This window comes from Triturus cristatus, chromosome 11 (assembly GCF_964204655.1).
Source record: "Triturus cristatus chromosome 11, aTriCri1.1, whole genome shotgun sequence".
NCBI lineage: Eukaryota > Metazoa > Chordata > Amphibia > Caudata > Salamandridae > Triturus > Triturus cristatus.
Window position 1 is genome coordinate 126,650,623 of NC_140594.1, and position 26,600 is coordinate 126,677,222.

Here is a 26,600-nt window from a genome sequence, read left to right on the forward strand (position 1 = left end):
AGAAAGAAACTGTTATGATTGCATACCTGCTATGTCCCTGTGCACTACTACAGTTCTTCCTGCTTTTATGGTTGCATATTTGCTATGTCTGTGTGTAGAACTCCAGTTCTTGACTATGTGTAGATACCTCTTGTTTGATTGACTGCGATAATGTTGCCCCTCTTTTTCTTTCAGTAACTGTGTATTTGCCTAAAGTCTGTCTTGATGCTTTGATTGATTCCCCTATCTGATTTTTCCAGTAATTTTAATATCCTTCATAATTATTTGCCTTTTCCCTTCTTTTCATTTATATTTTATTGGATGTTATACTATATGACTCAGTTGAGTCCCCTAACGATACATTGCCTTATGATTATCTTGATTCGTTCATGAAATTGTCCAATATATTCTTACACCATGCTCGCATTACAAAAAGCATTTCTTCACAGGGATTATATTCAACTTTACAGTATTGTTTGCATTGTTTCTCCCATTATTGCTTGATTCTGTTGTTTCTCGTATTGTTAAATGCCTGATGATGAATTTACTGTGATTATTTCCTCTCTCCCATCTGGCATTGGTTAGCTCTCTTCTTTACACATCTCATTACCAGGATCCACGTCTTTAAATCTATATCTGTCTCTTCACTGACCCTCTTCCTTCTTGCATAATGTGGCACCATTTTTTCTTACTATCCACAGGTTTATGCATCTCAATTGTCTGCCTTGTCCTTGTGCATGACCGCGTTTACTTAACTACTGTTAATTGTCTTTGCATGCCATCGCCACGACTCCTTTGGCAGCACACTTACGCAGACCATACCTTGCAACTGCGCCTCCCCCCTTTTCAATTTATTTTTATTGTTTTGGTTAAATTTCCTGGCGGAGAGCCACTTCACTATTCATTGTCCGCCCTGTGCTAATTAATCTCTATTCAGCCCATTGCGCCCCTCTCCAACACGGCGGCCATTTTCTTCCGCATTGGCTTTATTGGGCGCGTCCCACTAGCTGCATGTTACTTTCTATAACACGCAGGCACATTCCTCCTAGTTTCAATTTTAGCCTACCCGGCGTATGGTGGCAGGGTCCCTCTCGATTCTGATGGACCACACCGGTTGCATCCTACCCTGACCGCTCGCTGTGGCTGCTTGGTGGGTGCCTGTTGTGCTCTTCCCTGTCCGCCCTCCCTTTTGCCACATAGCCTTACCCTTCCAATTCTCTCCCTCTCTTTTCAGCCTGATTGTACTCTAAGCGATCATTTATTTCTATCACGAGATTACCCTATCGTCAGCTAACCGGCGCGGAGTGCTTCTGATCTCAGGTAGGCCTTTTGCCCATGATAAATGTTCTATTGGCCCGCCATCAATTTTAATGATATATTTCCTTCTTTTCAGGCTGGCTTCCAGGGTGGGACCATGTTGCTGCTATGGCCGTACTTCTGCATTGTGTATGCTTGCCTTCATTGAACTTTATACGCCAGATCCGAGGGTACCCTTAATTATGTCCTTCACATTACCTTTTGCTCCCGCCGTCCTCATGCTTAACTCTGTTTTTTCAAGCACACCACCTCACTGCACAGTGTAACTTCACCTATTTTCCCTACCGTGTGTTGACTAGGGGTGGCTAGTGAACTTCGATCCGCCAGTGGAGTTTGCGGAGTTTTGCCGACTCCGCACTCTGTTGGGAGCGCGGAATTCGGGAAAAACTCCGAAACCATTGCATGGCAGAGTTTGCCTCGCCGCCCACCTCTACTTGCAAGCAGGCTTGGGGGATGGCTCAGCGCTCTGGGCTCTCTTAGGTGTTCTGTGAACCATGATCATATTCACTGACGACACCCTCCTTTGCCGCGCAGTCTCTACTTTCAGTTTCAGTGCTGAGGGACATGACGTGTTGTTCCAGTTACTCTGAGTTTCGCCCACCTCTGGGCCAGAGTAACTGAACACATTAGACAAGTCTGTCCTCTGATGTCTCACCATCAGACAGTGGGGCAGGGAGGAGGCCCAAAGGCACCACGATTCACATCTGTGAACATCCAGGAGCCGCTGTCAGCTCAAGGGTCCCCTGGTTGAGGAGTCCCTGCTGGCCTTCGAGTCTGCCTGAGAAGACCACAGAGCCACACTCACAGAGCTAGAAGTACAACGGGCTGGCCCCCGCCTCAGGATTCTATGCCCTTACTGTGTGCGCCTGGGGAGAAGCTGTGGACTACTGTTGTTTGTCTTATAAGCGTGCTTTGAACGGGCATGTACTGTGCGGTACTGAGTCCCTGCACTTCTCAGCACTTGTGAAATACATGTATTGGGGAGAGCACCGGGACTTCACAGCAGCAAACGGTCACAAGCAGAAATTAACACATAGGTGTTTAATTTCAGCCCAGGCTTGGTTTCACACTGTTTATTTACAGAGGCGGCATGTTGTCGCACTTGTTTGAGTTCTAGTGTAGATTTTTTTTCAGTGTTTTCTCTGACTTTTGACAGAATACAGTAGCACAGGATGTCTAAATATTTGCCAACCCTGAACTGTTGAACTCCCTTCAGTTCGTGAAATGCCACTGACTCACTCCCCCCCTGTCGCACTTTCACTCTCTGGAGACGCTGTTTAAATTGATTACATTTCAGCATCCCTTTCATTGGGAAAGGCTTATGTCTTAGGCTGTAAGTGTGACAAATGTATTCTTTAGGTGTCTCTGCTGCGCCGATCAACATTCCTGTGTGGTTTCAGGTCAAAAATTGGAAGAGATTTTCATTTTAAATTGGTGGCTAGCATAGCTCTGCAGACACAGGTAAATACAGCCACACCCCGGGCTATTACCATGACTTCAATTAACAATAGATGTAACGTAGTACTGAACTGTAAAGTCTACAGAGAGGAGCATAATTTCTGTCACTGTGCCAGCCTGTACTCTGGCAACTGACTCTTGTCTCCACATGACAGCGACACTGTCTGAACAGCTGTCTGCAGCCAGTAACTGACTCCACGATGATGGCATTTTCTGTTTTTCACCTGGTGTGCTGTTTCCTATGTGTTTTGTGAGTGTGTTGTTTCCTGAGTGTTTGGCATGGGTACTGTTTGTCTTCAGTGCTTTCTTGTGTGTCTGACCAGGCTCTAGTCCTCCGGAATGAGTTTCCTGGATTTTCTGTGGCCTCATAATGCCATGATTTTTCCAGACTCGATTCAGGCTCAGCCACACAAGCTAGTACACACAAAGCTCGTAGTTGGACCCCATAGGCTGCTACAGGTTTGAAACATGGTTTCACCACATGGTTAGCTGAATGCTGGAGGTACTAGTGGCCATATGCTAGGCTGGGGGCGGAGCACCTCCAACCATATGTGTAGTGTTTGAAGCCACAAGCTTCCATGTGCAATGCTGGGGGCGGAGCACCTGCGATCGTATGTGTAGTGCTTGAAGCCACACGCTGCCATGTCCAGGCTGAGGGCAGAGCACCTCTGACTGGTATGTGCTATGCCTGTGCTGCAGCATTGAGCCATAGACACCAGACGGCCATGTACCAGGCAAGGGGTGGAACCCACAACCGTCCACCTGCTAAGGAGCGGCATTGAGTCACACAACAGCTTCCAGTTTATAGGGGAGGAGAAAGGCGGAGTGTGCATAGAAGCAGCCCTCCAGTAGTGTGCACCCGGGCACAGCAGGACCACGAGGTGGAGAGGGAAGCGTTAATGTATCTTCCTCACAGATGGTTCTTGGAAAGGCACAAATCGGCGGCCCAGTTGACGGGTGGCATCGGGTTACCTTCAGGGCAGGCTCTCTGTGGTGCGACTTGGTAGAGAGCGAGCGCGAGGTGGGAACCCAGTTTCAGCGGATCACTCCAACTAGGGCGAAGCGGAACTCCACTGAGTTTTTACGCAAGTCTGCGGAATTCCACATAGTGCAACTACGCGAATTCCGCCCACCCCTAGCGTTGACTGCGTCACACCTATGGCTGCAATTACTTACCTTTGGCACCTTTCACTCAGCTAGATGGATGATAGATTCGTATCGGTTTTATTTTGGCAACTAATTCATTCCTTTTGCCTCTTTCCTTTGTTTATTTTCCAGCTGGCATTGGGCTACCATTACTGTAACCCTACTACTGTTTTAGGCATAATTCCATATGTCCTGATGATGATACCCTCATTCTTTTAGGGATCGAAACATCGACTGATGTACTTTGAATCAATTGTTGTCAGTGATTATTTTATGTAAGAGCATTGGTACTAACAGGCTGTGACTTAACCATGGTGTCTAATTTGTCACTTTAGTATGTCTGAGATGTGAAACTTCACTTAAGCTGTATTCTGTTTTCCCACTACGATGTTTACCTTACATTAATAAACATTAATGATTCTTCCACTTGGATAATTCTTACGTAGACTTCATTGTATCTCTATGTACAAATAAGCGACTGTTTGTCTCATAAGGGACCGTTGTTCCTTTAAAATGCCAGGAGATTCATCAATAACTCAAAGATCACCTTGGGATGCGTAACCCGACCCCAGGCCCCGGGAGACAAACCAACTAAGGATCAGACACTGACATTGGTTCGTGGCAGTCCTCAAATGGTTTACAACCCATGGGTTTTGAAGGGGACATGTTCCTAAGCACACTTGGAGCAAATGCTCAGAAAAAGGGTAAAAAAAGTAATAAAAAAAGAATTGGTCAAAAAGTGATCAAGATAGCGCTCTAAATCCATGCTTCTAGCATGGAAAGAAAGGAATTGATGTCAGCATGCCAAGGTGGAAGCTTATATGGACATCACAACGTCACTTCCGACGCAGACAACCCTAATGTGGAGCAAACTAACACCACCTCCCGGCATGCAGAGGTAATACCAAAGATTTTCCAGATCCAGTCTGATGCCTGGGGAATATTCTAAAGTGAGGAACCTGAGGTTAAAGGCCTCTATCAGAATCTAATGACATTAGATGGAAGTGGTTAATGGAGTAATGCATTTGAAAATGAAGATATAGTCATGAACAGATGTGTTTGCATGGTAAGTTGATATTTTCTAAGAAAAATCTTTTTGATGCATATTTACTTACGCATAAATAAAATGTTATTGTGCTGTGCCTTGAAATAAATAGTGACATTTGTATGGTCTTTAAACTGAGAGGGGCACAGATTAGAGGCATACTTATTTTTAAGGAGGATCATGCATTAAAGTAAACAGATGCCCCAGATCTCAAAAATACTCTAACACACCTTACTGTTATATCACAGTCTAAGGTTACAGTATAGCTCAATTAAAGTAAGTTACACACACAAATCATCCTTTCTAAAACAACCAGTCACAACACAGAGTAAAGGCAAATAAGATACAGCGTAATGTTATCAGTGTTTCTTTTTCCATATTATATATATATATATATATATATATATATATATATATATATATATACATACACACACACATATACACACACACACACATATACATATCGCCGCCTGCAGCTGCCTCCCTTGGACAGAAAATGACGAAGAACGGACCCAGAAGATGGTGCCAATCAAAGTGCTTTATCTACTCGCCCAGCCAGACCGCCATTACGCATTTCGACCCCCACTCGGGTCTAGATCACATGACGCGTTGCTATAGGAAAAGGCGGCATTTAAAGGTATCGTGCCAGGAAATGACATCATCATGTTGCAACATTGAGCATAGAAAGCAACAAGTTACTACTAGCAGCCTGAAAAAGAGCACTGTGCAAATCATCATGCGTAATAATTTAAGCATCATTCAATAAATATAAATATGAATAAATATACATGCCTATACTAATTAACAAGTGATACTTTCCTTAAAACACAAATAATGATAAAGGCTGGAAACCGTGCCATACATGACTATACACCTGCAGGATTTCTGAACAGAATTTCCTCAATTCAGCACATTCATTTATGTTGAAGGTACTGGTTCATATGTCAGCTGTTCCAACAACGCGCACAGTAATTGAATAAATGCTTTTTCATTAGCGCTCTTAGTGCTGCTCATGTTTGTGCAGACAATTATGCCCAAGTGGGCCTTTTTCAACCTATGCCCGTCGTAAATAATGTCCTGTAATTATACCTGAAAAATGCAGCTACAAAAATGATGTGCAAAACAGTGCAAAATTATATAATACCAGTAAGCGGGGAGACCTATTACAGGTACTCCTTTTTCCAATTAGTTATCCACAAAGAGAGTATACCAGATATCATCTTAAACAATCGTTTCTTAATTCTTCAAAAATATATATAAAGTTTTTCCTATTTTTTTTTAAAACAATTTAAATATACATGACCAGATTATTTACAAAGCAGCTGTATTTCTTATCCAAATCATAATGTGAGGCCACATTAAAATTCATCTAATAACTGTGAATGGGAGACTATAAACAGGTATGGAAATCCTCACTAGCATTTAATCCAGCCGGATTTTTTGTGTCGAGCTCTAAGATGTAACGTGTCTCCAGGAGGTGCAATTTCGCCTCACGATTACTGCCACGTTTCATTGGTAGCACCGTATCTATCACTTCGGGTTACTATCATGTTTTGCTCGAAATGTCTAGGGACAGGATAAGCCTGATCTTTGCCTGTAATGGCCCTAATGTGCTGGAGTATCCTCTTGTGGGCCGGTAACTTGGTGCTGCCAACGTACCTAAGCCCACACGGACACTCCAGCACATATACAGCAAACTCAGTTTTGCACGTCAATCTTTTATTAATCAGGAATGGTTTAGATTTGAAAGGACTGAGCAAATGTGTCTTGCTACATCCAAATTTGCACGCCTTACAACTAGAGCACTTTCTAAATCCCTTAACTTGAGCCATCCAAGTTGCTGGAATGGCCACCTCAGGACTGCTGCTCACCAAACTATTACTCATGGAGAATGATTTTCTAAACGTTAATGCTGGTTTCTTTGCAACTAAGCCACCAATAACCGGATCCCCCTGTACCAGGTTCCAGTTTCGGTTGAAAATCTGCCCGAGTTCCTGATGTTGCCTGCTAAAAGTTCAAATGACCCTAGATTGAATACTAGAAGCAGTGTTACTTAACGCACACTGCTTGACTTTGGGGATCAAAGTATCACTTCTAGACAGATTTCTCGTTTTCTTAAAGGCACTATCAATCATATTTAGTGAGTACCCGAAGACAAAGTTTGCTGGCTTCCTGTGCAATCTCACATTCCACATCCGAGCTGCATATTCGCCTGATACGTAGCATCTCACCACATGGGATGCTGCGTATCATATGATGTGGATGGTGGCTCGACGCGTGGAGAATTGTGTTGCCTGCAGTAGGTTTTCTGTATAACCTCGTTGCTAACGAATTGTTGTCCACATACACCTCTACATCTAGAAAACAGACTGACCTGTCATTTATAGTTCAAGTAAAGTGTAGATTCAAGCAATTTACATTAAGCATGTCCACAAATTCATGCGCGCTTTGCTCTGTGCCCCTCCAAATAAAGAACAGGTAATCAATGTATCTTAAATAGATAATAGCATGCTCCTCCATAGTCGCCTTGAATCTTCCCATCAGGACCTGCTCCTCCAACAGCCCCATGTGCAACCATAAGTAGCTAGGGGAGAAGCAGGCCCCCATCGCGACTCCCCTGACTTGATGGTAAATCGGATTATTAAAATGGAAGAAATTCCGTTCAAGACATGCAGATACCATTGAGATCAATATTTTGTTATGAGCGGCACAATTCATTGGTCGCAGATTCAAATAGTGCCCTACTGCCTTTAAACCATCACAATGTCTAATTGAGGTGTAGAGTGATGCTACATCAAGAGTCATTAGTAGCATATCTGGACTCCACACTACATGTTCTATTTTACGTAGGAAATCAGATGTATCTTGTACAAAGGATGTCAATCCCCGGACCCAATCCTCAAGAAAAAAAGCCAATATATTTGGAAGTGTTTTCCATTGCGCTATTTATGGCAGAAATTATGGATCTACCGGGAGGTGTTATAGTACTCTTATGTACCTTTTGTATTAGGTAGAAAGTGGGGATAACTGGATGTTCTTTCTTTAGAAACCGATATTCTGCATCTGTTAACAGCCCCCCACTTTTCCAAGCAAGTAGTTTAAGATAATGTTCATTCCATGCCGCTTTTACAGTGTGGATGTTACTTTTTCTGTAGCAAGCGATGTCAGCTAATTGTAGTCCAGCTTCTTCCATATAGAGCTGGCGTGGCCATAAGACCACGTTGCCACCCTTGTCCGCCTGTCTTATAATGATGTTGGTATCAGATTCCAATTTTCTCATAAGTTCCTGACAGCAGAGATTTTGTTTATTTATCCCATGGCGGACTTTATTGGTGGCAATATACCATTTTTTCAAATCTTGGGTGACAAGCTCGTGATAAACATCCAAGTTATCGTGCAGCATGATTGGCTGGAAGACTGATTTAGGTTTGAAGGGCGTTTCATAAGCCCCTCTATCTCCCAACTGCACTCGTTCACTGTCCAGTGTTCCTCCTTCTTGTTCGTTTTGCAGAGACCAAGCATCATCAAATAAATGCAAATCCCCAGCTGTCAACAGGTAAGGGCTAACAGGGTTCTTATCTGCAGACAAAGCCATTTTCTTTTTGGGTTGCAACATATGGAACTTATTCAGCTTGAGCTCCCTCACAAACCGATAGGTATCCATTCTCACATCCGCGTAGTTAAAATTGCAAGGTGGGCAATACGACAGTCCTAAGCCCAGGACCGTTGTTTCCGCCGGTGTCAATTGCACATTAGTTAGATTGATCACTGCGTTGGAGTTTGTGCTTGTGTCCGATTCCTGGTCTGGAATCTGTTCCATCTTCCCCTTGTTGCTTTTTTGCCCATACTTTTGGTTTCTTTTATAGCATTTTCGTCTCTGGCTCCGCTTGAAGTTGAGTCTTTGCTTTTGGCTCCAGGAGGCCCGCGAGGCCTCAGCGTATCTCGTCTGTCTTGGCACAGGCAGTCGACCTCCTGTGCTAGGGATAACTTGGTAAACCCCAGTTTTTGCACCCTGGTAACATCGCCCTCTGGGTCACTTTCAGCGGCCGAACTCAACTTCGAGGCTGAAGTTGACATCAGAGTTGCCGCGCTTGATTTTCTCTGAAACGGTCTATTGGCTCGTGCCTTTACCGCATCATATCTGCGGGCATACGTAAATACTTGACCATTTTGATAATCTGCCCAATCCCTTTCGAACTTAAAAGCCTTCCTTCTTTTGATAACTTCCTCATCCTTGTTCAAGCGGGCCAGTATATCATCCCTTAGTTTCTTTGTCTGATCGTTTTTTTCCATTTTGTCAATTACCACATCCAATAGTTCTATCTGCACTTGTAATTTAGCGCGGTCACTTTCCGCGTATTTGATCAATATAGTCATGAGTTTGCTTGACGATTCAAGATTGGATTCTGCCCATTCTGCGAGCATTGCTGGGTCGGGGTTCTCGTAACTGGGCGCCAAGGTAATCCGCAACCCTCTCGGCACTCTTCCGACCTCCAAGTAGCGGGATAATGACCTGTGCTCCCACCACTTGGACTGTTCTGAGCGCATTAGTTTCTCCAATCTTTTATACATCTCCCTGGTGTTTGGGCTTCCTGGTATGTTACTAAAGTTTTCAACAGCCACCGACCTCCCAGCCGGGGAGTCGTGAAACATAGAACTGGCTGCCTCCTCTCGATGACGCAACACGTCGGCGGACATAGTGGCTGTAGTTGTGGCTTGCTTTTAAACCCGATTGGAAATACGGTCGTTAGTTGTTTGAAACAATGTCCAAACCAAACACCGCGCACACTCCCCACTGGAAATTCTGCCATATCCTACCTTAACAGATTGCCTGGCGCTCTCTCTGGTCAGCCGACACGGTATGCACCGACTTCCGTGATGAAGGTAGGTCAGTTCGCAGCTACCAGGGGCTCCTTCAGCTTCCTCCTCGATGGAGTATCCAAATCAGTTCCGGGTAGTCAGAGCCGGCTGCTTCCTGCTGCTGTGCCCAAAGAGGGGAGGGGTTCCGCTCATACCACTGAAGCCTCTCGGTACTCAAATAAATGCAAATCGCCGCCTGCAGCTGCCTCCTTTGGACAGAAAATGACGAAGAGCGGACCCAGAAGATGGTGCCAATCAAAGTGCTTTATTTACTCGCCCAGCCAGACCGCCATTAAGCGTTTCAACCCACATTCGGAATCTTGATCACATGACGCGTTGCTATAGGAGAAGGCGGCATTTAAAGGTATTGACATCATGTTGCAACATTGAGCATAGAAAGCAACAAGTTACTACTAGCAGCCTGAAAAAGAGCACTGTGCAAATCATCATGCGTAATAATTTAAGCATCATTCAATAAATATATAAATATAAACATAAATATAAATATGAATAAATGTACATGCCTATACTAATTAAAAAGTGATACCTTAAAACACATAAATAATGATAAAGGCTGGAAACAGTGCCATACATGACTATACACCTGCAGGATTTCTGAACAGAATTTCCTCAGTTCAGCACATTCATTTATGTTGAAGGTACTGGTTCATATGTCAGCTGTTCCAACAACGCGCACAGTAATCGAATAAATGCTTTTTCATTAGCACTCTCAGTGCTGCTCATGTTTGTGCAGACAATTATGTTAACAGATGCCCCAGATCTCAAAAATACTCTAACACACCTTACTGTTACATCACAGTCTAAGGTTACAGTCTAGCTCAATTAAAGTAAGTTACACACACAAATCATCCTTTATAAACACAGAGTAAAGGCAAATAAGATACAGCGTAATTGTATCAGTTTTTCTTTTTCCATATATATATATATATATATATATACACACACACATACGCACACACACACACGCACACACACACACACATATAATATAAATAGGGTATATGGTTACTTGAAAAATACATGCATAAGGCTAGTTTTTGGTGGGCTTTCATAATTCAGACCCAAGTGTACACTTGTCTAATATTACTTCTATAGTGGGGCAACTCAGATGTGTTTTTTTGCTATTGCAATGAACAACCTAAACGAAGAGACTAAGGAAGGACCCATCAGATGATAATTTGTCTATAAGGTCACCATAAACAATAGAAAAGGAAACTCACACTGGTTAATCTGCAATATAGTCTTTCTTCAATTAGAACCACAGAGTAATACCCTTTCCCACTGTGATGAGGATCCGGAAAGCATACAAATTAAGGAAAGATACAATTGGTGCCCTTTTGGCTATATGGACACATTCCACACACAAAGACAGTGCATGTTTTTAACAGACCTCTCAGCCTTTCAATTTGCAAGAGAAGTGGAATTTAGAAAAAAAACGGAATCATGATTCTGATTAAATTCTATTTTGTGGAGGCCACGTATATGACTGAAGTGGGAAGTCTTTCGGGGTGCCAAGCTGGTGACCACTCAACTTAGTACATCAACAAAATAAAGGAGTATTGTGGTGAGGTTAAAGGTTATTTCTGTGCCTTACTTATGGCTGTAGAAACAGTTGGGATCTTTGCTTTGCCACTTGGTCCTGGCCAGAATGGTTCCAGTCTTCTAGAATCACTTACAATGCTTATTGTTACCAATGTCATCTTTTAATGTAGCGGTAGTGTCCAATGTGCAGTCGGCATTGGAAATCAACATTTTCAGTTTGTTAAGGGGCAGTGCTTGTCTATGCCAATACGCCAAGCTAACATATAAATGCTCAACAATATATTGGAGACAACATCAAGTACTGATTTTTCAACTTTACCTTAATTGAAATGTTCACTGTTTTTCCTTATCTCCTCCTGGCTCTTATATCCCTGCCACTTCCCTACTTTTAAACCGATGAGTTTCCTTTGTTGATTTAAGTGTGCTATTTCCCCGCCTTTCATACAGCAGTGTAGCCCACAGCTGAGGGCTAAAACTAACATTAAAGACCCTGCACCCGAACTACAGACCTTAGCTGTCGCGGAAAGCCTATAACAAGGGTGAGGTCCTTTAACTCCCTGTATAGCTTGATGCAAAACGGTTATAATGTTGTTAGAACATTCTACCCACTGAGGGCAGAACATTGTAACTTAAAAAGGAAGGAAACAGAAAGCCAACAAATAAAATGTTGGCACAGAACGTCTGTACCAGCCAATATTGCCCGTGAGCTACTCTACTGTCTTCAATAAAACTCTCAACATTCCAATTTTGTATTATAGAAAAGGCGCTAAACTCTGGTTATAGGCCATAGCTCCAGGAGAAGGCCAACAACGAACGATAGGGCCTTTAATAACCAGTCTGGCCCAAGGCAGAAGGGTCATAAGGCTATTAGAAAATTCCACCCACTGAGAGCAGTATATTCTAAATTAAAACGGGGGAAACTAAGACAAATATTGGAGCAGAAGGCTTATGCCAGTCATTATTAGCCCTGAGGCACTGCATTGTCTTCAATGGGGCTCCTAACATTGTATTGTTCTAATATTTATTTATAAAGTTTTATATAGGGCGAACATGATCCCAAAGGATATCAGAGCGTTTTACAATTGAAGGGAAGGAATAAATGCAGTACCGGCATCAAATAAGCATACCAAACAGAACAGTCACAAAACAAAAGGGGTAAATAGAGAGTAATACAATAACTGGTACATAGCGAGCTAAGAGGGGAGCAAATGATAGGTTAAAATGTTAAATATGTATTATTTATTAATTTAACGTTTTTACGTAGCTCACCTGGACTGCAATATGACCGCGAATATGTAAGACCTGTCTTTTACAATCGACTTGGCGATGCCCTTCAATATTACAATAATGAGAAGTGAAAATAGTCATAAGCCAAGGGTGACATCATGAGCTGATAAGGGAGGGCTAGATTGAACTCTACTCTGACAGGATTCCACTCTTACCATGGCAATCTTGAAGCCCAGTCCAGGCTGTCCCAAGAGATTTTCTTTCGGTATTCGACAGTCCTCAAAGATAAGATTGGCAGTGGAGGAGGCTCGAATTCCTAACTTATCTTCCTTCTTCCCCAGCGAGAGTCCAGGCGTTGGCATCGGAACCAAGAAAGCACTAATACCCTGAAAAATACAACCAGTATTCACAACCTGCACCAACAGAGCCTGTTACACACCAAAGGAACTAATTCAGACTTCATCAGAAGGCAACTAGGATAGTAATGTGTTGAGTCCTGGAAAAAGATATGCATTCATTTACCTTGTGCTTCAGTGATTTGTCCGTGGTGGCGAATACGACCACAGCGGAGGCGTCCCAAGCGTTGGTGATCCAGGCTTTAGTACCATTTAGGATCCATTCACTGCCTTCCAAGTGTGCAACGGTGGAAGCAGCACCTGCGTCACTGCCATTCCCTGGGAAAGGGTGCCGGAAAAGATAAGATTAACAAAAGACCTCTGCAGCTCAGACCTGCATCTCTCATGGGTTGTTGCCAAGCAACGCGGGCAGTGTAACCATGCGTTAACCAGAAACTTCAGCCAGCACTTATTATCACATACAACCTGATGGGGCTAACCACTCTCCCTGCAATGTTATCTTATCTGCATGTGAAAGACAGACAGCATACGATTTGTTTCTACAAATTATATATTTGCACTAATTATACCAAATATAATTTTTACATGCATTATATTGCTAACTTTGGAAATTTCTTCCATGCAAATATGGTTGTCTTTGATGGAATACTTAATGACTTCCTCAATCATAATCAGGGCTCCCAATTGTTTTTTTGTTTTTTTTTTACATTTCCATCCATATTGTTTTTGCTAATGTTATCTGTATTTATCCACATTTATTTTGAGTTTTGTGAAAAAATGAAATTGAAACTAGTATATTTCCACATCTATGTAATCGGTAAATTGACATTCATGGTTGAACGCCTAGGTTGAGGATACACCTACAGATGATAAATTCATGCATTAATATGAAAACATGAGCATTTCTGCATCAAGCTGTGCATATCTACTGCTGTTTAAGCCAAATTACTAAAATACCTTTCTTTTTTTAACCCCTTATCTGTAAATCTGCACCGCTATTGGCCTGACCGTCATTACTGACGGCATTTAGAATCTCTCAAAAACAGAATCCAATTTCCGTTTTTATCTACATTTAAAAATAAATACAGACAGGAAAATAAATGTTTTTCTGTCTGTATTTATCTGTAAAAACTGAAAACCGGGAACCTTAATCATAATTCTAGTATTTTTTACTTTATTCCAAGTTTCTGAAATAAAATGTAAAATACAAAAATGATAACGAAACAACTATGCTGGTGTGAATGCGACCAGATGTACACCGGGCATGATACCTTTGTACTCTGCTCTCCTTGCCCCACGTCTGACAACTCGCTATGCAATTACCTGGTTCACTGAGGGCAAAGCAACCAATTTTGTCACCACTGCAGAAAGGCGTGATCCACTGCTGTTTCTGCTCTGCAGAGCCAAACTTCAAAATGGGGCCTAGATAGAGGGACTAAAAACAAAGATTATATCAATAATAAGAAAGAAAGAAAATGCTAGCACAAACGCTCCGGAATATAGCTTTTATCCCCTCATAGAAATATATGCTTAAATAGATAGAGATATATACTTTTTCACTTAAAAAACTTAGTTAAGAACTGAGCTTAAAATGTGCAAAACCACTAAAATGTGACCGTTATTAGCAACGCACACAAGATAGGCCGTAATTGGTGTATGCCACCACGTTGTTCTCTGGATTGTTTTTTCTTTGTGCTGCAGGCAAATTTGTGTTTTGCAGGTGGAGGGCAGCTCAAGTTATGGCATGTGTTGGTAGTCAATGCTGGTAAATTTCAGTGGTTTTCAGTCGGCAAGCTAAACATATTTAACTAGTGTAGAGCAGGTCTGTTCAACTGCAATAAAGTTATTAGCACATCAATGTCTTACTGAACAAACCTGATCCACACTTTAATTTTAACCCCTATCAGATCTGCAGGAAACCTGAAATTCCTACACTGAGCTTTCCTTTCTAACAGCCCGCTAAATTTCATGCAGGTTCGTTAAACAGCACCAATGTTTTTGCACCCCTTTTTAGGTCTCGCCTAGGCAGCGTGCATGCCCTTCCCTAGGAGGGCCTTTAGTCATCAGTCTTCCCCTTTTTCAAGCAATGCACTTGTGCTTGTGCTGGTATCCACCTTGCGGGAGGCGAGCAGCGGCATGCGCGCTAATTGAAAACAAATGGTCAGCGCGCCGCTGCTCGCTCTCGCAAGGGGCATGCCAGCACAAGCACGAGTGTTTAGCACGAGTGCTTCTTGTTTTAAATTGAAAACACACTGGTTGCATTTATTGCCATGGCTTCATGGCACCGCGCTTCATGAAGTGCAGAGGTATTTTTTCTTTACAACTGCCACCCACCTTTTATCAACACAGTGTCCGCTTCACGGCACCGCGCTTCATGTTTCATGAAGTGCAGAGGCCATGAAGCGGGTGCCGTGTTGCTAAAAGAAAGGCATACAGCAGCTTCTTCCGACTTTAAAACAAGGTTTTCATTCTTGTTTGTATTGCGGCTCTTTGTCTCTTCCCTTTACTCCCCCCCACAAACATAGCATGCAATACGATAAATGCAATCACCAGTCAACACACTGCTGGGGAGTTAACTCTTTCCAGGTTGACAGCTCTTCTTGCCCCTGCCATAATATAATGCTTCATGAATTATTTCCCAACTCTAGAGAAGATTTGATTTTTCAAAAGTCTAAAACGTTATCAAAATATTGTTTTACCATTTGTTCAAGGTAACAACGTGCTTCATGTTCCAAAATTATATTTAAGCTCATAGCACACACCCAGAAAATGAACACTCACATTTTTAAAATATAAAACAATTAACACAAATATTTACCCGATAGTAGAACTGGAATACCAGAGCAAATGCTTTGTCAAGGATCACACACATTTTGCACAAAGCAGGCATCTCAAAATTCAGTGTACGTGGCTCCATAACAAGCAACTTATCTGAAGGGTCACCTCTATATTAAGCTCACATCATTTCTGTAATAGGCAGGCAGGCAGGCAGACAGACAGACACACCCAATTTATTATATGAACACAAATTTCTAATACCATGTTACTGTTTTTATATTGCGCTCTCGCACCCAAACTGCTTCTTTACGGTAATGAGTTAAATGCATATTGGACCGGGAGAAGACATGGAGAGAATCAAACGTAGTAATATGCCAGCAGGATCAAGGATGTTTAGAATACTTGAATATAACAATTTATTACACTATGCTTCTTTAATAAAATCACATGTGGCACTTGGTTGCTTTTCAAATACATTTAATCCGTGCTATAAACTAAACATATACTAAGTTAAAGGGAGTCTCCAGTGATAAAAGACACATCATAAAACATGTGTTTGGGACTTTCTTTATTTAGGTTGTTTGCCTGTCTCTCTTTGTAAACTTCACTTTTTACCACTGCCACCCTTTCAGTCTGCTACAATAACAAACCAAGAATGTGCCATTTTTAGGTTCAGCCTGGGCTTAGCACATATGCAATCTTCAAGACATAATGCTACTGGAATAAATATGGACTTTATCTCTTAAACATTACTATAGGGATGATCTAACGGTTTAGTTGTCGGTTGATGATTTATGTAGAATTGTGTAATTTGCTAATAGCCAATTCCTTGATGAATGGGAGTAATATTTCATGCCACTTATAAACTGCATGATGGTTGAAATGTGCTGCATAGCTAAACACTTTATAAGGTTCAAACGCGAGATCAGTTGGCTATGACAATGCTTGTTTAACTTTCCCCCCTCTAGCTGTATCTGCACAAAACTTGCCGTACCCACGGAAAACTAAATATGAAAAACGTCTACCAAATATCATGTGGCTTTTTCAAAGGATGCCATAGTTATTAGCAAATTTACACTTTTAGACCCCCCCCCTTTTAACTGGGCCAACCCTTGTCTAATATGCACAAATGAAAAAATGTATCGGAAGCAAAACAAACATCTGATTAGCTTAGGGAAGAATTTAGACACTTTGTATGAATTTTTCAAATAGCACTAAACTTATAGGTAAATCATAAAACACATTATCAAATCAAGCCTACCCAACACAATTTTGTAATGCTCATTTTTCAAACACTACTGAAGAGGTATACACCAAACCAGGCAAAGGCAGTTCCTTGAGTAAAGTTTATTTTCGTGCTAACTTTTGGTGCAAGTCCTTTCAGTGTTTTTCACAGTAGCAGAGATAAAAGATTCCTATGGAAGAAACACTGCTTATTTTTACCCTCATTCCATATACCCCCCAAGGGCATGAACCCGGTCAATGCAGACTCAAATTGGAGTAACCTTTTTTGGCATCATTTCATGCAAATTTGTTGAACGGTGCTAAAGTTGTGGTTTTTCGAAGATAAGACTCGCCTAACAATAAATACACACTGGCTATTGCCAGGATATCGGGCAATGAATTGGTACATGCGACTTAAATGGAATCGGAAAGGCTCACTGTGGGATGAGTGTTGTAGCGATAAAAAGTGTACAGCAGGTATTGGGCTTGGTGGGAGCAAGTAACAAAAAAAGTGCGAAAGTAATCCGACATGTGTGGCAGGAACACGTTTGTAATGGAATGCATGCAACAAGTAGAGGGAGCTCACATTGTTGACGCTCATTATAACTCCGGTAGATGCGCAGCCTCGACTGATCTCTTCAAGCGCAATAGCATAGGCCAAATAATCCAGCCCTGCCCCGCCATGCTCCTCTGGGACATCGATGGACAGGAGACCCATCTGCCCCATCTTCTTCACCTGCATAGAGAACACCGACACAACAGCACAAAATTGATTAACATTTGATACAAATCATGTGGTTGCACGAGTGGAAGATCAGATGGGACACGGACAGAAAAGGACATTGGCAACAAGAACAGGTAGAAGAGGGAGATGGTGGTGGTAGCACCTCTGGAACAAACACTGTAAGGGGACTATCAGAAGTGGCACCCAACAATGATGCTTATGGGTGGTACACGTGAAAACACCAGTGTGGAGAAACAGAAGAAAGTGCAAGCAAGTGGGATAACTTAAGAGACAGCATGAACAGGTCTGTGGCCGACAGCCTCCAAGGCTCCATGAAAGTAAGTTGGGTTCTGATTTAGGGTGAACTGCTGGTGTCACTGAAGCAGATCTCGTAGAAGGAAGAGGGCTGGTCATTGCCTTTAGACTGTGTCACACTCTTGCTGCATCCCTCGAGTGAGAATATATGCAAATCTTCCTTCAAAAAGATCTAACCTTAGAAGAAATGTCTCACAACACACTACGGCTATATGCCTTTTACCTCTGTATACGTTGACCAGCACCAACCATACAGAAGCATCCAGTTCCTATGTTACTTAATAGATAAAAAGCAATTATACGCCGAAGCCCGAATTAAAGAAGAACAAGAAGCCCATGTGTTCAATTAGAAGCAATAAAGAGACAGCAGCAAGAGGATAGCAATGGTAAAACAGAAAAGTAGGGAGTGTGCGACACCAATGATTCAACACATCAAAACTATGGAAGACAAAATACAGGGCGCACACACCACTCCTACAGGGTCCCCAGGTTGTTGTCTCTAGTACCTGGTCTCCAGGGAAGCGGTGTTCCTTGTCGAGCTGACCAGCAATGGGGACTAATTCTTTCTCTGCAAAGTCACGACATGTCTGGCGCAGCATCTGGTGTGTGTCTGGCAGCTCAGCAGTCTGGTACACGGTGTGCAGTCGGCAGGCACAGCCAAACCTCACTGCTGTGGGTAAAAAGCGTTTGTTAGCATAACTTTTAGGGACACAGTACCCTGCCATGGGAAACCTATCACCAGTCTCATAAATTTTTATGGATGTCTAGTCATTTTAGGTACATTATTCCCAAGGTCCATAGCAATCGATCGATACATCCATGTCAGTCTCTTAGCTAGGGTCGAGCTTGTCGACCCATCAAAGAAACGAGTTAGGTTTTGGGGAAATGCACAATTGAAATGCAGGAGGAAAATATACATATAATATGTGTCAGTTGAGCTTAGCTGCACATATGTTAAACATGCTGACTCAACAAGCTGTCTTATTACCCAAGTTCATGACCCTTAAAACTATTTTTAAGTGGCCCAATACTAATTTCCTTGCTCAATGTTCACATTATTAATTCCCTCAATGCCATTTAAGAATAATTTCCAGGTTTCGGATTGTACCACCAGTGGCTGAGGCAATATAGGAACCCACCAACCTGTGTTCACAGTGCTGTAACACTTCAATGAGCACCATCAACAGCATTCACTGTTCTACAACTTCTCTAACTGGCACTGCTGCAAATAAAATATATGAAAATCTGGAATGGAGAACACAAGCCTGACGATCCAGACATAAAACTCCATTTCGCAGAAACGCCAAGGCGTGGAAACCCATTTCCACAAAAAAGAAATGACTGTGGAAAACACCTGCACAACCACAAACTAAAATGCCATTCAAAGAAAGGAAAGTTTGAAAGAATGAGTCATTTTTAGGTCTCGCCTGACCCAGCGCATGCGCTGGTCTGGCAAAACTTATTGAGAGGGCTCCAAAAAGTGCTACCAGGCCCGCCTAGTGCTACAGTGCATGTGCGCGGGCGCGCGCGCCGCGCTTTACCGCAATTACTTTCACGGCCGCTTTGATGTGTGATCGTGATCGCGAACGCGATCACTTTCACTTTTGCGGCCGCTTTACATAGCCAATAGCAGTGGCGGTCCGTCCATTGGGGGCGTTGGGGCGTTGCCCCACTAAGCACAAGTCACATTCATCATGCATATTTGGAATTTCGATCGCGAGCCTGCAACGACTCGCGCACGGCGCCGCACGCACTCGGAATCGGGATATGCCCGACTCAATGTGGACGGCACTGGGGGCGGGGCTGTCAGCGTGAATAGTGCAGCAGGCAGTGGCGGTCCGTCCATTGGGGGCGTTGGGGCGTTGCCCCACTAAGCACAAGTCACATTCATCATGCATATTTGGAATTTCGATCGCAAGCCTGCAACGACTCGCGCACGGCGCCGCACGCACTCGGAATCGGGATATGCCCGACTCAATGTGGACGGCACTGGGGGCGGGGCTGTCAGCGCGAATAGTGCAGCAGGCAGCAGCAGCAGTGTGCGCATGTCAATTTTTGGGCTAGTCATGACTGGCCCGAACATGCGCACACGCACACAATACCTTGACCTTCCCTCCTCCCCCCTCCTCCCCTAGCGACTCATTCTGAGGCAGTGTGGGTGTGGCGAGGCGAGGGACCGCAGCCCCCGGGTCTCATTATGGGCAGGGAGTAACCCTGCTCTTTGCCCAATCCTGTTGAAGTGCGCTGCTGATGCAGCGCCATGATTGGCTAAGACACCGCGCACGGCGCGCAGCCTGCAGGGTGCCGCGCGTGGGTGGTGGCCGCACTTGTATGATTGGCCTGATTTCCCGAGGCGTACGCTGATACGCTCGCTGACTCCTCGGCAGTTGGCACGTGTCGCTCGTCCCCGCCTCGTGCCAGTGCTGCCACATGACTGGAGTCACTCACGGACACGGAGTCGAGGAGTCAGTCACGAGTCGCACTCGTCGACGTTACGTTCGTTATAATATTCACCATCTGGCGGTGGCGGGCCTGGCAGAAAGGTAAGATGAAATAGTGATTACTGATTAGTGAACCTGTATGTTTACTTTTACCACACTCTTGTCCGAAGACTAGTAGTAACGAAGAGAGGGCTGTCCTTTCCGAGTTTCCGTAGCGTAGGAAGACAGGAAGGAAAGAAACTGCCCCCACCCCCGGCTTGGTACAGAAAGCGTCAGAATTCGGCTGTTCCGACTGGGAACCACAAAGTATGCTGCACCAATAAATAGATACGCCTGAGGGCAACTACACCGGACGGCCCCCTCTCAGGTGAGGCCTACGCCTCCTAACCTGAACAGCAGCCTCCTATTCCCGGCTTTGCCCTGTTTTCCTCGACAGTCGCCCTGTGAATCTTGGTCTCCCATTCTGCAGGCCTGTGTTTGAGTCCAGGCAGTGAGTGTGGCGCTCGGTGTGACCTTGGTAGACGCATCACTTCCCCCTCCACCCCCCCCCCCACCCCACCTTCCCCACCAGTTGTAACTGCCATAATTTAGGCCCCCAATCCCACCTATATACGTGAGGGAACTATGCTCCGGCATTGGAAGTGCCTCGTAGAGTCGTAGAATCATTAGGAGCTAGGTGAATGGGGAGGGGTGAGGTCGTATTAACCCGATTCAGTGTGTGTGGGGGAGGAGAGGAGTGGGGAGGGGGCCTGCCCTGTTGTAGATTGGATGTAGTGACCCGGGACACCCTGGTGGCCGGTGCTTGTTACAGGGGATGCCGCTGTGACGCCATGGGTGGGGCCTAGCGGGTGGGAGCAGGGGGCTCCGCGTATTCCCAGGCCCCGAGGAGGAACGCGGCGTGTATACACGAGTACAAACACCTGTTCACACTAAGTGACCCGTGGGGAGTGTGTGAAGAGGAAATCCAGTCAACCTGGCCCCGTGAATGGCCGACGGGTTTCAGACTGAGCTCCCTAGCGGCTTGCAGAGATTTTCCAGCACACTCCTACTTTGAAGACATTTGAGGCCCAGCCTCTGGTGTTAGTGGGACTAAAATTTAAACTCTGTCTTGGCTCCAGGGCAGGCATCTTAACCAGCACAGACGGTGCACATGAGAGAAACTGCGCGCGTGCACGTTCATAATTGTGCAAGTCCGTTTTGTTGTAGTTTGCTATTTGTTAAACTCAAGATGTAGGATTTCCACACTACAGACATTTTTGCACTTAGCAAAAAGGAGCTGCAAATCGTTAACAAGACGTTTTCCTTATAAAGTTTTCCTTATAAATCCTTTCTTATGTGCAACAGATTTGATAAAGAAGTCCTTCTACATGTATATTGAAGTTGGTAGATCTTACTTATTTAGCACTATTTTCACAACTCCTAAGAAATGTGACAGGTTTTACTTCAAGCGTAGTCACTACTTTACATTTGCAAGGCATAATATTTTTTTCTCTATTTTTCGCTATATAAAGTAGTAAATAGTTTGAAATGTGCTTGGCCCGTGTGTTACAGTGGTGTAAAGATCACGTGGCCAGGAGCAGCAATGATGGTGAAACCGAATTTAGTTTTCTCTGCACCAGCGTAAAGTTTCTGCAGCCCAACCCCACTGCTGTGGTGGTACATCTGGGATGGCCAGAGTGCACGGAGTGTGGGGAGACTTAAGGAAGGACACACATGGGTGACAGAAAGCCTACAGAGCATGGAAGGCCTTGGTATAGGTGTTGTCCGTACACGGTGGCAATGTACAAGTTCGGATCAGAGAAGGGTTCGAACACTACCCAAGGACGGTTGTGAAGCACCAATACGCAAACACATCCAGGCTTGTATCTCATTCTCCTCGTTGACCCTTCAGCACGGTTGGAGAATCTGCACCTGTTGTGTGTGATTAGCTTCGACATGCACACAACAACACACCAGACACCCACAGAGGTGCTGTGTGGTGCATAGGGCCAGAGAGCCAACCTGCTGTGTCCGCACACCCAAGGTGCCCTTTAGCAAGGACACCTCCATTGGCCATTGCCTGCTGGCTCCGCGTCTATTGTAGGCCAGTCACTTCCGAACGCCACAAGCCCGAAGGCTTAGCACCCCTGCAGAACCGTTCCTGACATGCAGCTGCTCGTCCGGTTGGCACGGCAGGGACCCGAGGCATGCTTTGAAGTGCCGGAGCAGCAAGGGCAGCATTCTTCTCACGTTCCCCAAAAAGAACGGAAGCACTTCAGGAGATTGTGGACAAAAGGGTTCCAAGGGGATCCTCAACTCGTTGGAACTTTAACATACGTACAGTGCAACTAATATATCAATATAGGGAGGACCTTGTGAAATGTTTTCATAATATAGAAGTCAATGACAGCTTTGATTTCAAAACTCAAAGTGAAGCCCGTGGCTTTGCTAGAACACTAGAAGATAGAGAGTTTGAGTTCTTTCTGTTTTTATTTCAAGACATAATGTCAGCTGTCGAAAATTTATACAATCAGTTACAAGCACGAGAGATCGATACTGTCTCTGTGAAAAGAAATACCGCTATGTTTGTCGAGCGCATAAGCATAGTGAGAAATGAGGTGGACAATTTAGACAGCAAACTGCCAGAGGCTTCAACTATTGGAAACCACAGGAAAAACATCACCACTCTGGTCCGAAATGCAAAGGAGATATGTGACATTGTAATTGTGCATGCACAAGAACGGTTTGCTTTCACAAAACATTTGGTGAGTGCCGCATTATTGGAAAGTCAAAACTTTGCAAAATATGGTGAATCCTTCCCTCAGCATGCTCTGCATGAGGCTGTGGAAGCTTATCCCATGCTCAACCAAGAGGACCTCAAAAGTGAGCTGACTGTACTGTACTCAATGCCTGTGTACCGAAATGCCAGAGATGCCAGGGCTTTGCTGACTTTAATTTATAAACTAAATATGGAAAAGACATTTACAGAGACAGTGACTTTACTTAAAATTGTCATAACCACTCCTATGACAACAGCAGAGGCAGAACGATCTTTTTCCGCCTTAAAGAGGATTAAGACATTCCTAAGAAACACCATGCTTCAGGAAAGACTGAATGCTTTGGCAATGCTTTCTATAGAGAGCAAGTTAGTCCAAAATATCTCTGATTTTAACGTTCAAGTAATTGAAAAGTTTGCTGCTCTAAAAGACAGACGTGCTGAGTTTAGATACAAAAAGTAAACATATGTATGTTCAATGCTGCTAGTTTCCTACCACCTGTTTAGTTGTTTGTTAAATAAAAAACACCTGTGAGGTACTCAGAAATGCATTATATCTCAAAGTCTGTTATGAAGCTCTGTGGTTATACTGAATAAGCAGCTACCTATGTTATATGACATGATCTCTTTATTACTGTAATAACTGCACTTTCTTCATTGCTTTTATAACCTTTCTGCTTTCTCAAATTTGCTTGCAAATGCACCATTTTTCCACTCTTTTTTTCAAAATTTTCTCGGGGGGAGACCCCCCCGGAACCCCCCTTAGGTTGTTCGGGCTCGCTCGCTACGCTCGCTCGCAATGCTAAAGTATGCCGAACATTTTACGCCCACCACTTTCAAATGTCACCGTCCGCCACTGGCAGCAGGCAGCAGCAGCAGTGTGCGCATGTCAATTTTTGGGCTAGTCATGACTGGCCCGAACATGCGCACACGCACACAATACCTTGACCTTCCCTCCTCCCCCCTCCTCCCCTAGCGACTCATTCTGAGGCAGTGTGGGTGTGGCGAGGCGAGGGACCGCAGCCCCCGGGTCTCATTATGGGCAGGGAGTAACCCTGCTCTTTGCCCAATCCTGTTGAAGTGCGCTGCTGATGCAGCGCCATGATTGGCTAAGACACCGCGCACGGCGCGCAGCCTGCAGGGTGCCGCGCGTGGGTGGTGGCCGCACTTGTATGATTGGCCTGATTTCCCGAGGCGTACGCTGATACGCTCGCTGACTCCTCGGCAGTTGGCACGTGTCGCTCGTCCCCGCCTCGTGCCAGTGCTGCCACATGACTGGAGTCACTCACGGACACGGAGTCGAGGAGTCAGTCACGAGTCGCACTCGTCGACGTTACGTTCGTTATAATATTCACCATCTGGCGGTGGCGGGCCTGGCAGAAAGGTAAGATGAAATAGTGATTACTGATTAGTGAACCTGTATGTTTACTTTTACCACACTCTTGTCCGAAGACTAGTAGTAACGAAGAGAGGGCTGTCCTTTCCGAGTTTCCGTAGCGTAGGAAGACAGGAAGGAAAGAAACTGCCCCCACCCCCGGCTTGGTACAGAAAGCGTCAGAATTCGGCTGTTCCGACTGGGAACCACAAAGTATGCTGCACCAATAAATAGATACGCCTGAGGGCAACTACACCGGACGGCCCCCTCTCAGGTGAGGCCTACGCCTCCTAACCTGAACAGCAGCCTCCTATTCACGGCTTTGCCCTGTTTTCCTCGACAGTCGCCCTGTGAATCTTGGTCTCCCATTCTGCAGGCCTGTGTTTGAGTCCAGGCAGTGAGTGTGGCGCTCGGTGTGACCTTGGTAGACGCATCACTTCCCCCTCCACCCCCCCCCACCCCACCTTCCCCACCAGTTGTAACTGCCATAATTTAGGCCCCCAATCCCACCTATATACGTGAGGGAACTATGCTCCGGCATTGGAAGTGCCTCGTAGAGTCGTAGAATCATTAGGAGCTAGGTGAATGGGGAGGGGTGAGGTCGTATTAACCCGATTCAGTGTGTGTGGGGGAGGAGAGGAGTGGGGAGGGGGCCTGCCCTGTTGTAGATTGGATGTAGTGACCCGGGACACCCTGGTGGCCGGTGCTTGTTACAGGGGATGCCGCTGTGACGCCATGGGTGGGGCCTAGCGGGTGGGAGCAGGGGGCTCCGCGTATTCCCAGGCCCCGAGGAGGAACGCGGCGTGTATACACGAGTACAAACACCTGTTCACACTAAGTGACCCGTGGGGAGTGTGTGAAGAGGAAATCCAGTCAACCTGGCCCCGTGAATGGCCGACGGGTTTCAGACTGAGCTCCCTAGCGGCTTGCAGAGATTTTCCAGCACACTCCTACTTTGAAGACATTTGAGGCCCAGCCTCTGGTGTTAGTGGGACTAAAATTTAAACTCTGTCTTGGCTCCAGGGCAGGCATCTTAACCAGCACAGACGGTGCACATGAGAGAAACTGCGCGCGTGCACGTTCATAATTGTGCAAGTCCGTTTTGTTGTAGTTTGCTATTTGTTAAACTCAAGATGTAGGATTTCCACACTACAGACATTTTTGCACTTAGCAAAAAGGAGCTGCAAATCGTTAACAAGACGTTTTCCTTATAAAGTTTTCCTTATAAATCCTTTCTTATGTGCAACAGATTTGATAAAGAAGTCCTTCTACATGTATATTGAAGTTGGTAGATCTTACTTATTTAGCACTATTTTCACAACTCCTAAGAAATGTGACACGTTTTACTTCAAGCGTAGTCACTACTTTACATTTGCAAGGCATAATATTTTTTTCTCTATTTTTCGCTATATAAAGTAGTAAATAGTTTGAAATGTGCTTGGCCCGTGTGTTACAGTGGTGTAAAGATCACGTGGCCAGGAGCAGCAATGATGGTGAAACCGAATTTAGTTTTCTCTGCACCAGCGTAAAGTTTCTGCAGCCCAACCCCACTGCTGTGGTGGTACATCTGGGATGGCCAGAGTGCACGGAGTGTGGGGAGACTTAAGGAAGGACACACATGGGTGACAGAAAGCCTACAGAGCATGGAAGGCCTTGGTATAGGTGTTGTCCGTACACGGTGGCAATGTACAAGTTCGGATCAGAGAAGGGTTCGAACAGTACCCAAGGACGGTTGTGAAGCACCAATACGCAAACACATCCAGGCTTGTATCTCATTCTCCTCGTTGACCCTTCAGCACGGTTGGAGAATCTGCACCTGTTGTGTGTGATTAGCTTCGACATGCACACAACAACACACCAGACACCCACAGAGGTGCTGTGTGGTGCATAGGGCCAGAGAGCCAACCTGCTGTGTCCGCACACCCAAGGTGCCCTTTAGCAAGGACACCTCCATTGGCCATTGCCTGCTGGCTCCGCGTCTATTGTAGGCCAGTCACTTCCGAACGCCACAAGCCCGAAGGCTTAGCACCCCTG

General features: G+C 44.7%; 1 protein-coding gene across 5 annotated transcripts in view; it reads right to left on the reverse strand.

Annotated features, from left to right (window-relative positions):
• The window catches only part of ACADS (acyl-CoA dehydrogenase short chain), an 82,854-nt gene that overhangs the window by 36,429 nt on the left and 19,825 nt on the right, over positions 1–26,600 (reverse strand). For 4 of the 5 annotated variants that reach the window (XM_085636034.1, XM_085636029.1, XM_085636032.1 and 1 more), the window contains exons 2-6: positions 18,502–18,665; positions 17,543–17,692; positions 14,278–14,389; positions 13,121–13,272; positions 12,814–12,984 (exon numbers count right to left, since the gene is read on the reverse strand). In XM_085636034.1, coding sequence (XP_085492160.1) covers positions 12,814–12,984; positions 13,121–13,272; positions 14,278–14,389; positions 17,543–17,692; positions 18,502–18,594 — 678 coding nt within the window. In that variant the 5' untranslated portion in view covers positions 18,595–18,665. The remainder of the gene's footprint in view (positions 1–12,813; positions 12,985–13,120; positions 13,273–14,277; positions 14,390–17,542; positions 17,693–18,501; positions 18,666–26,600) is intronic. The other variant, XM_085636030.1, reaches the window with a different exon arrangement.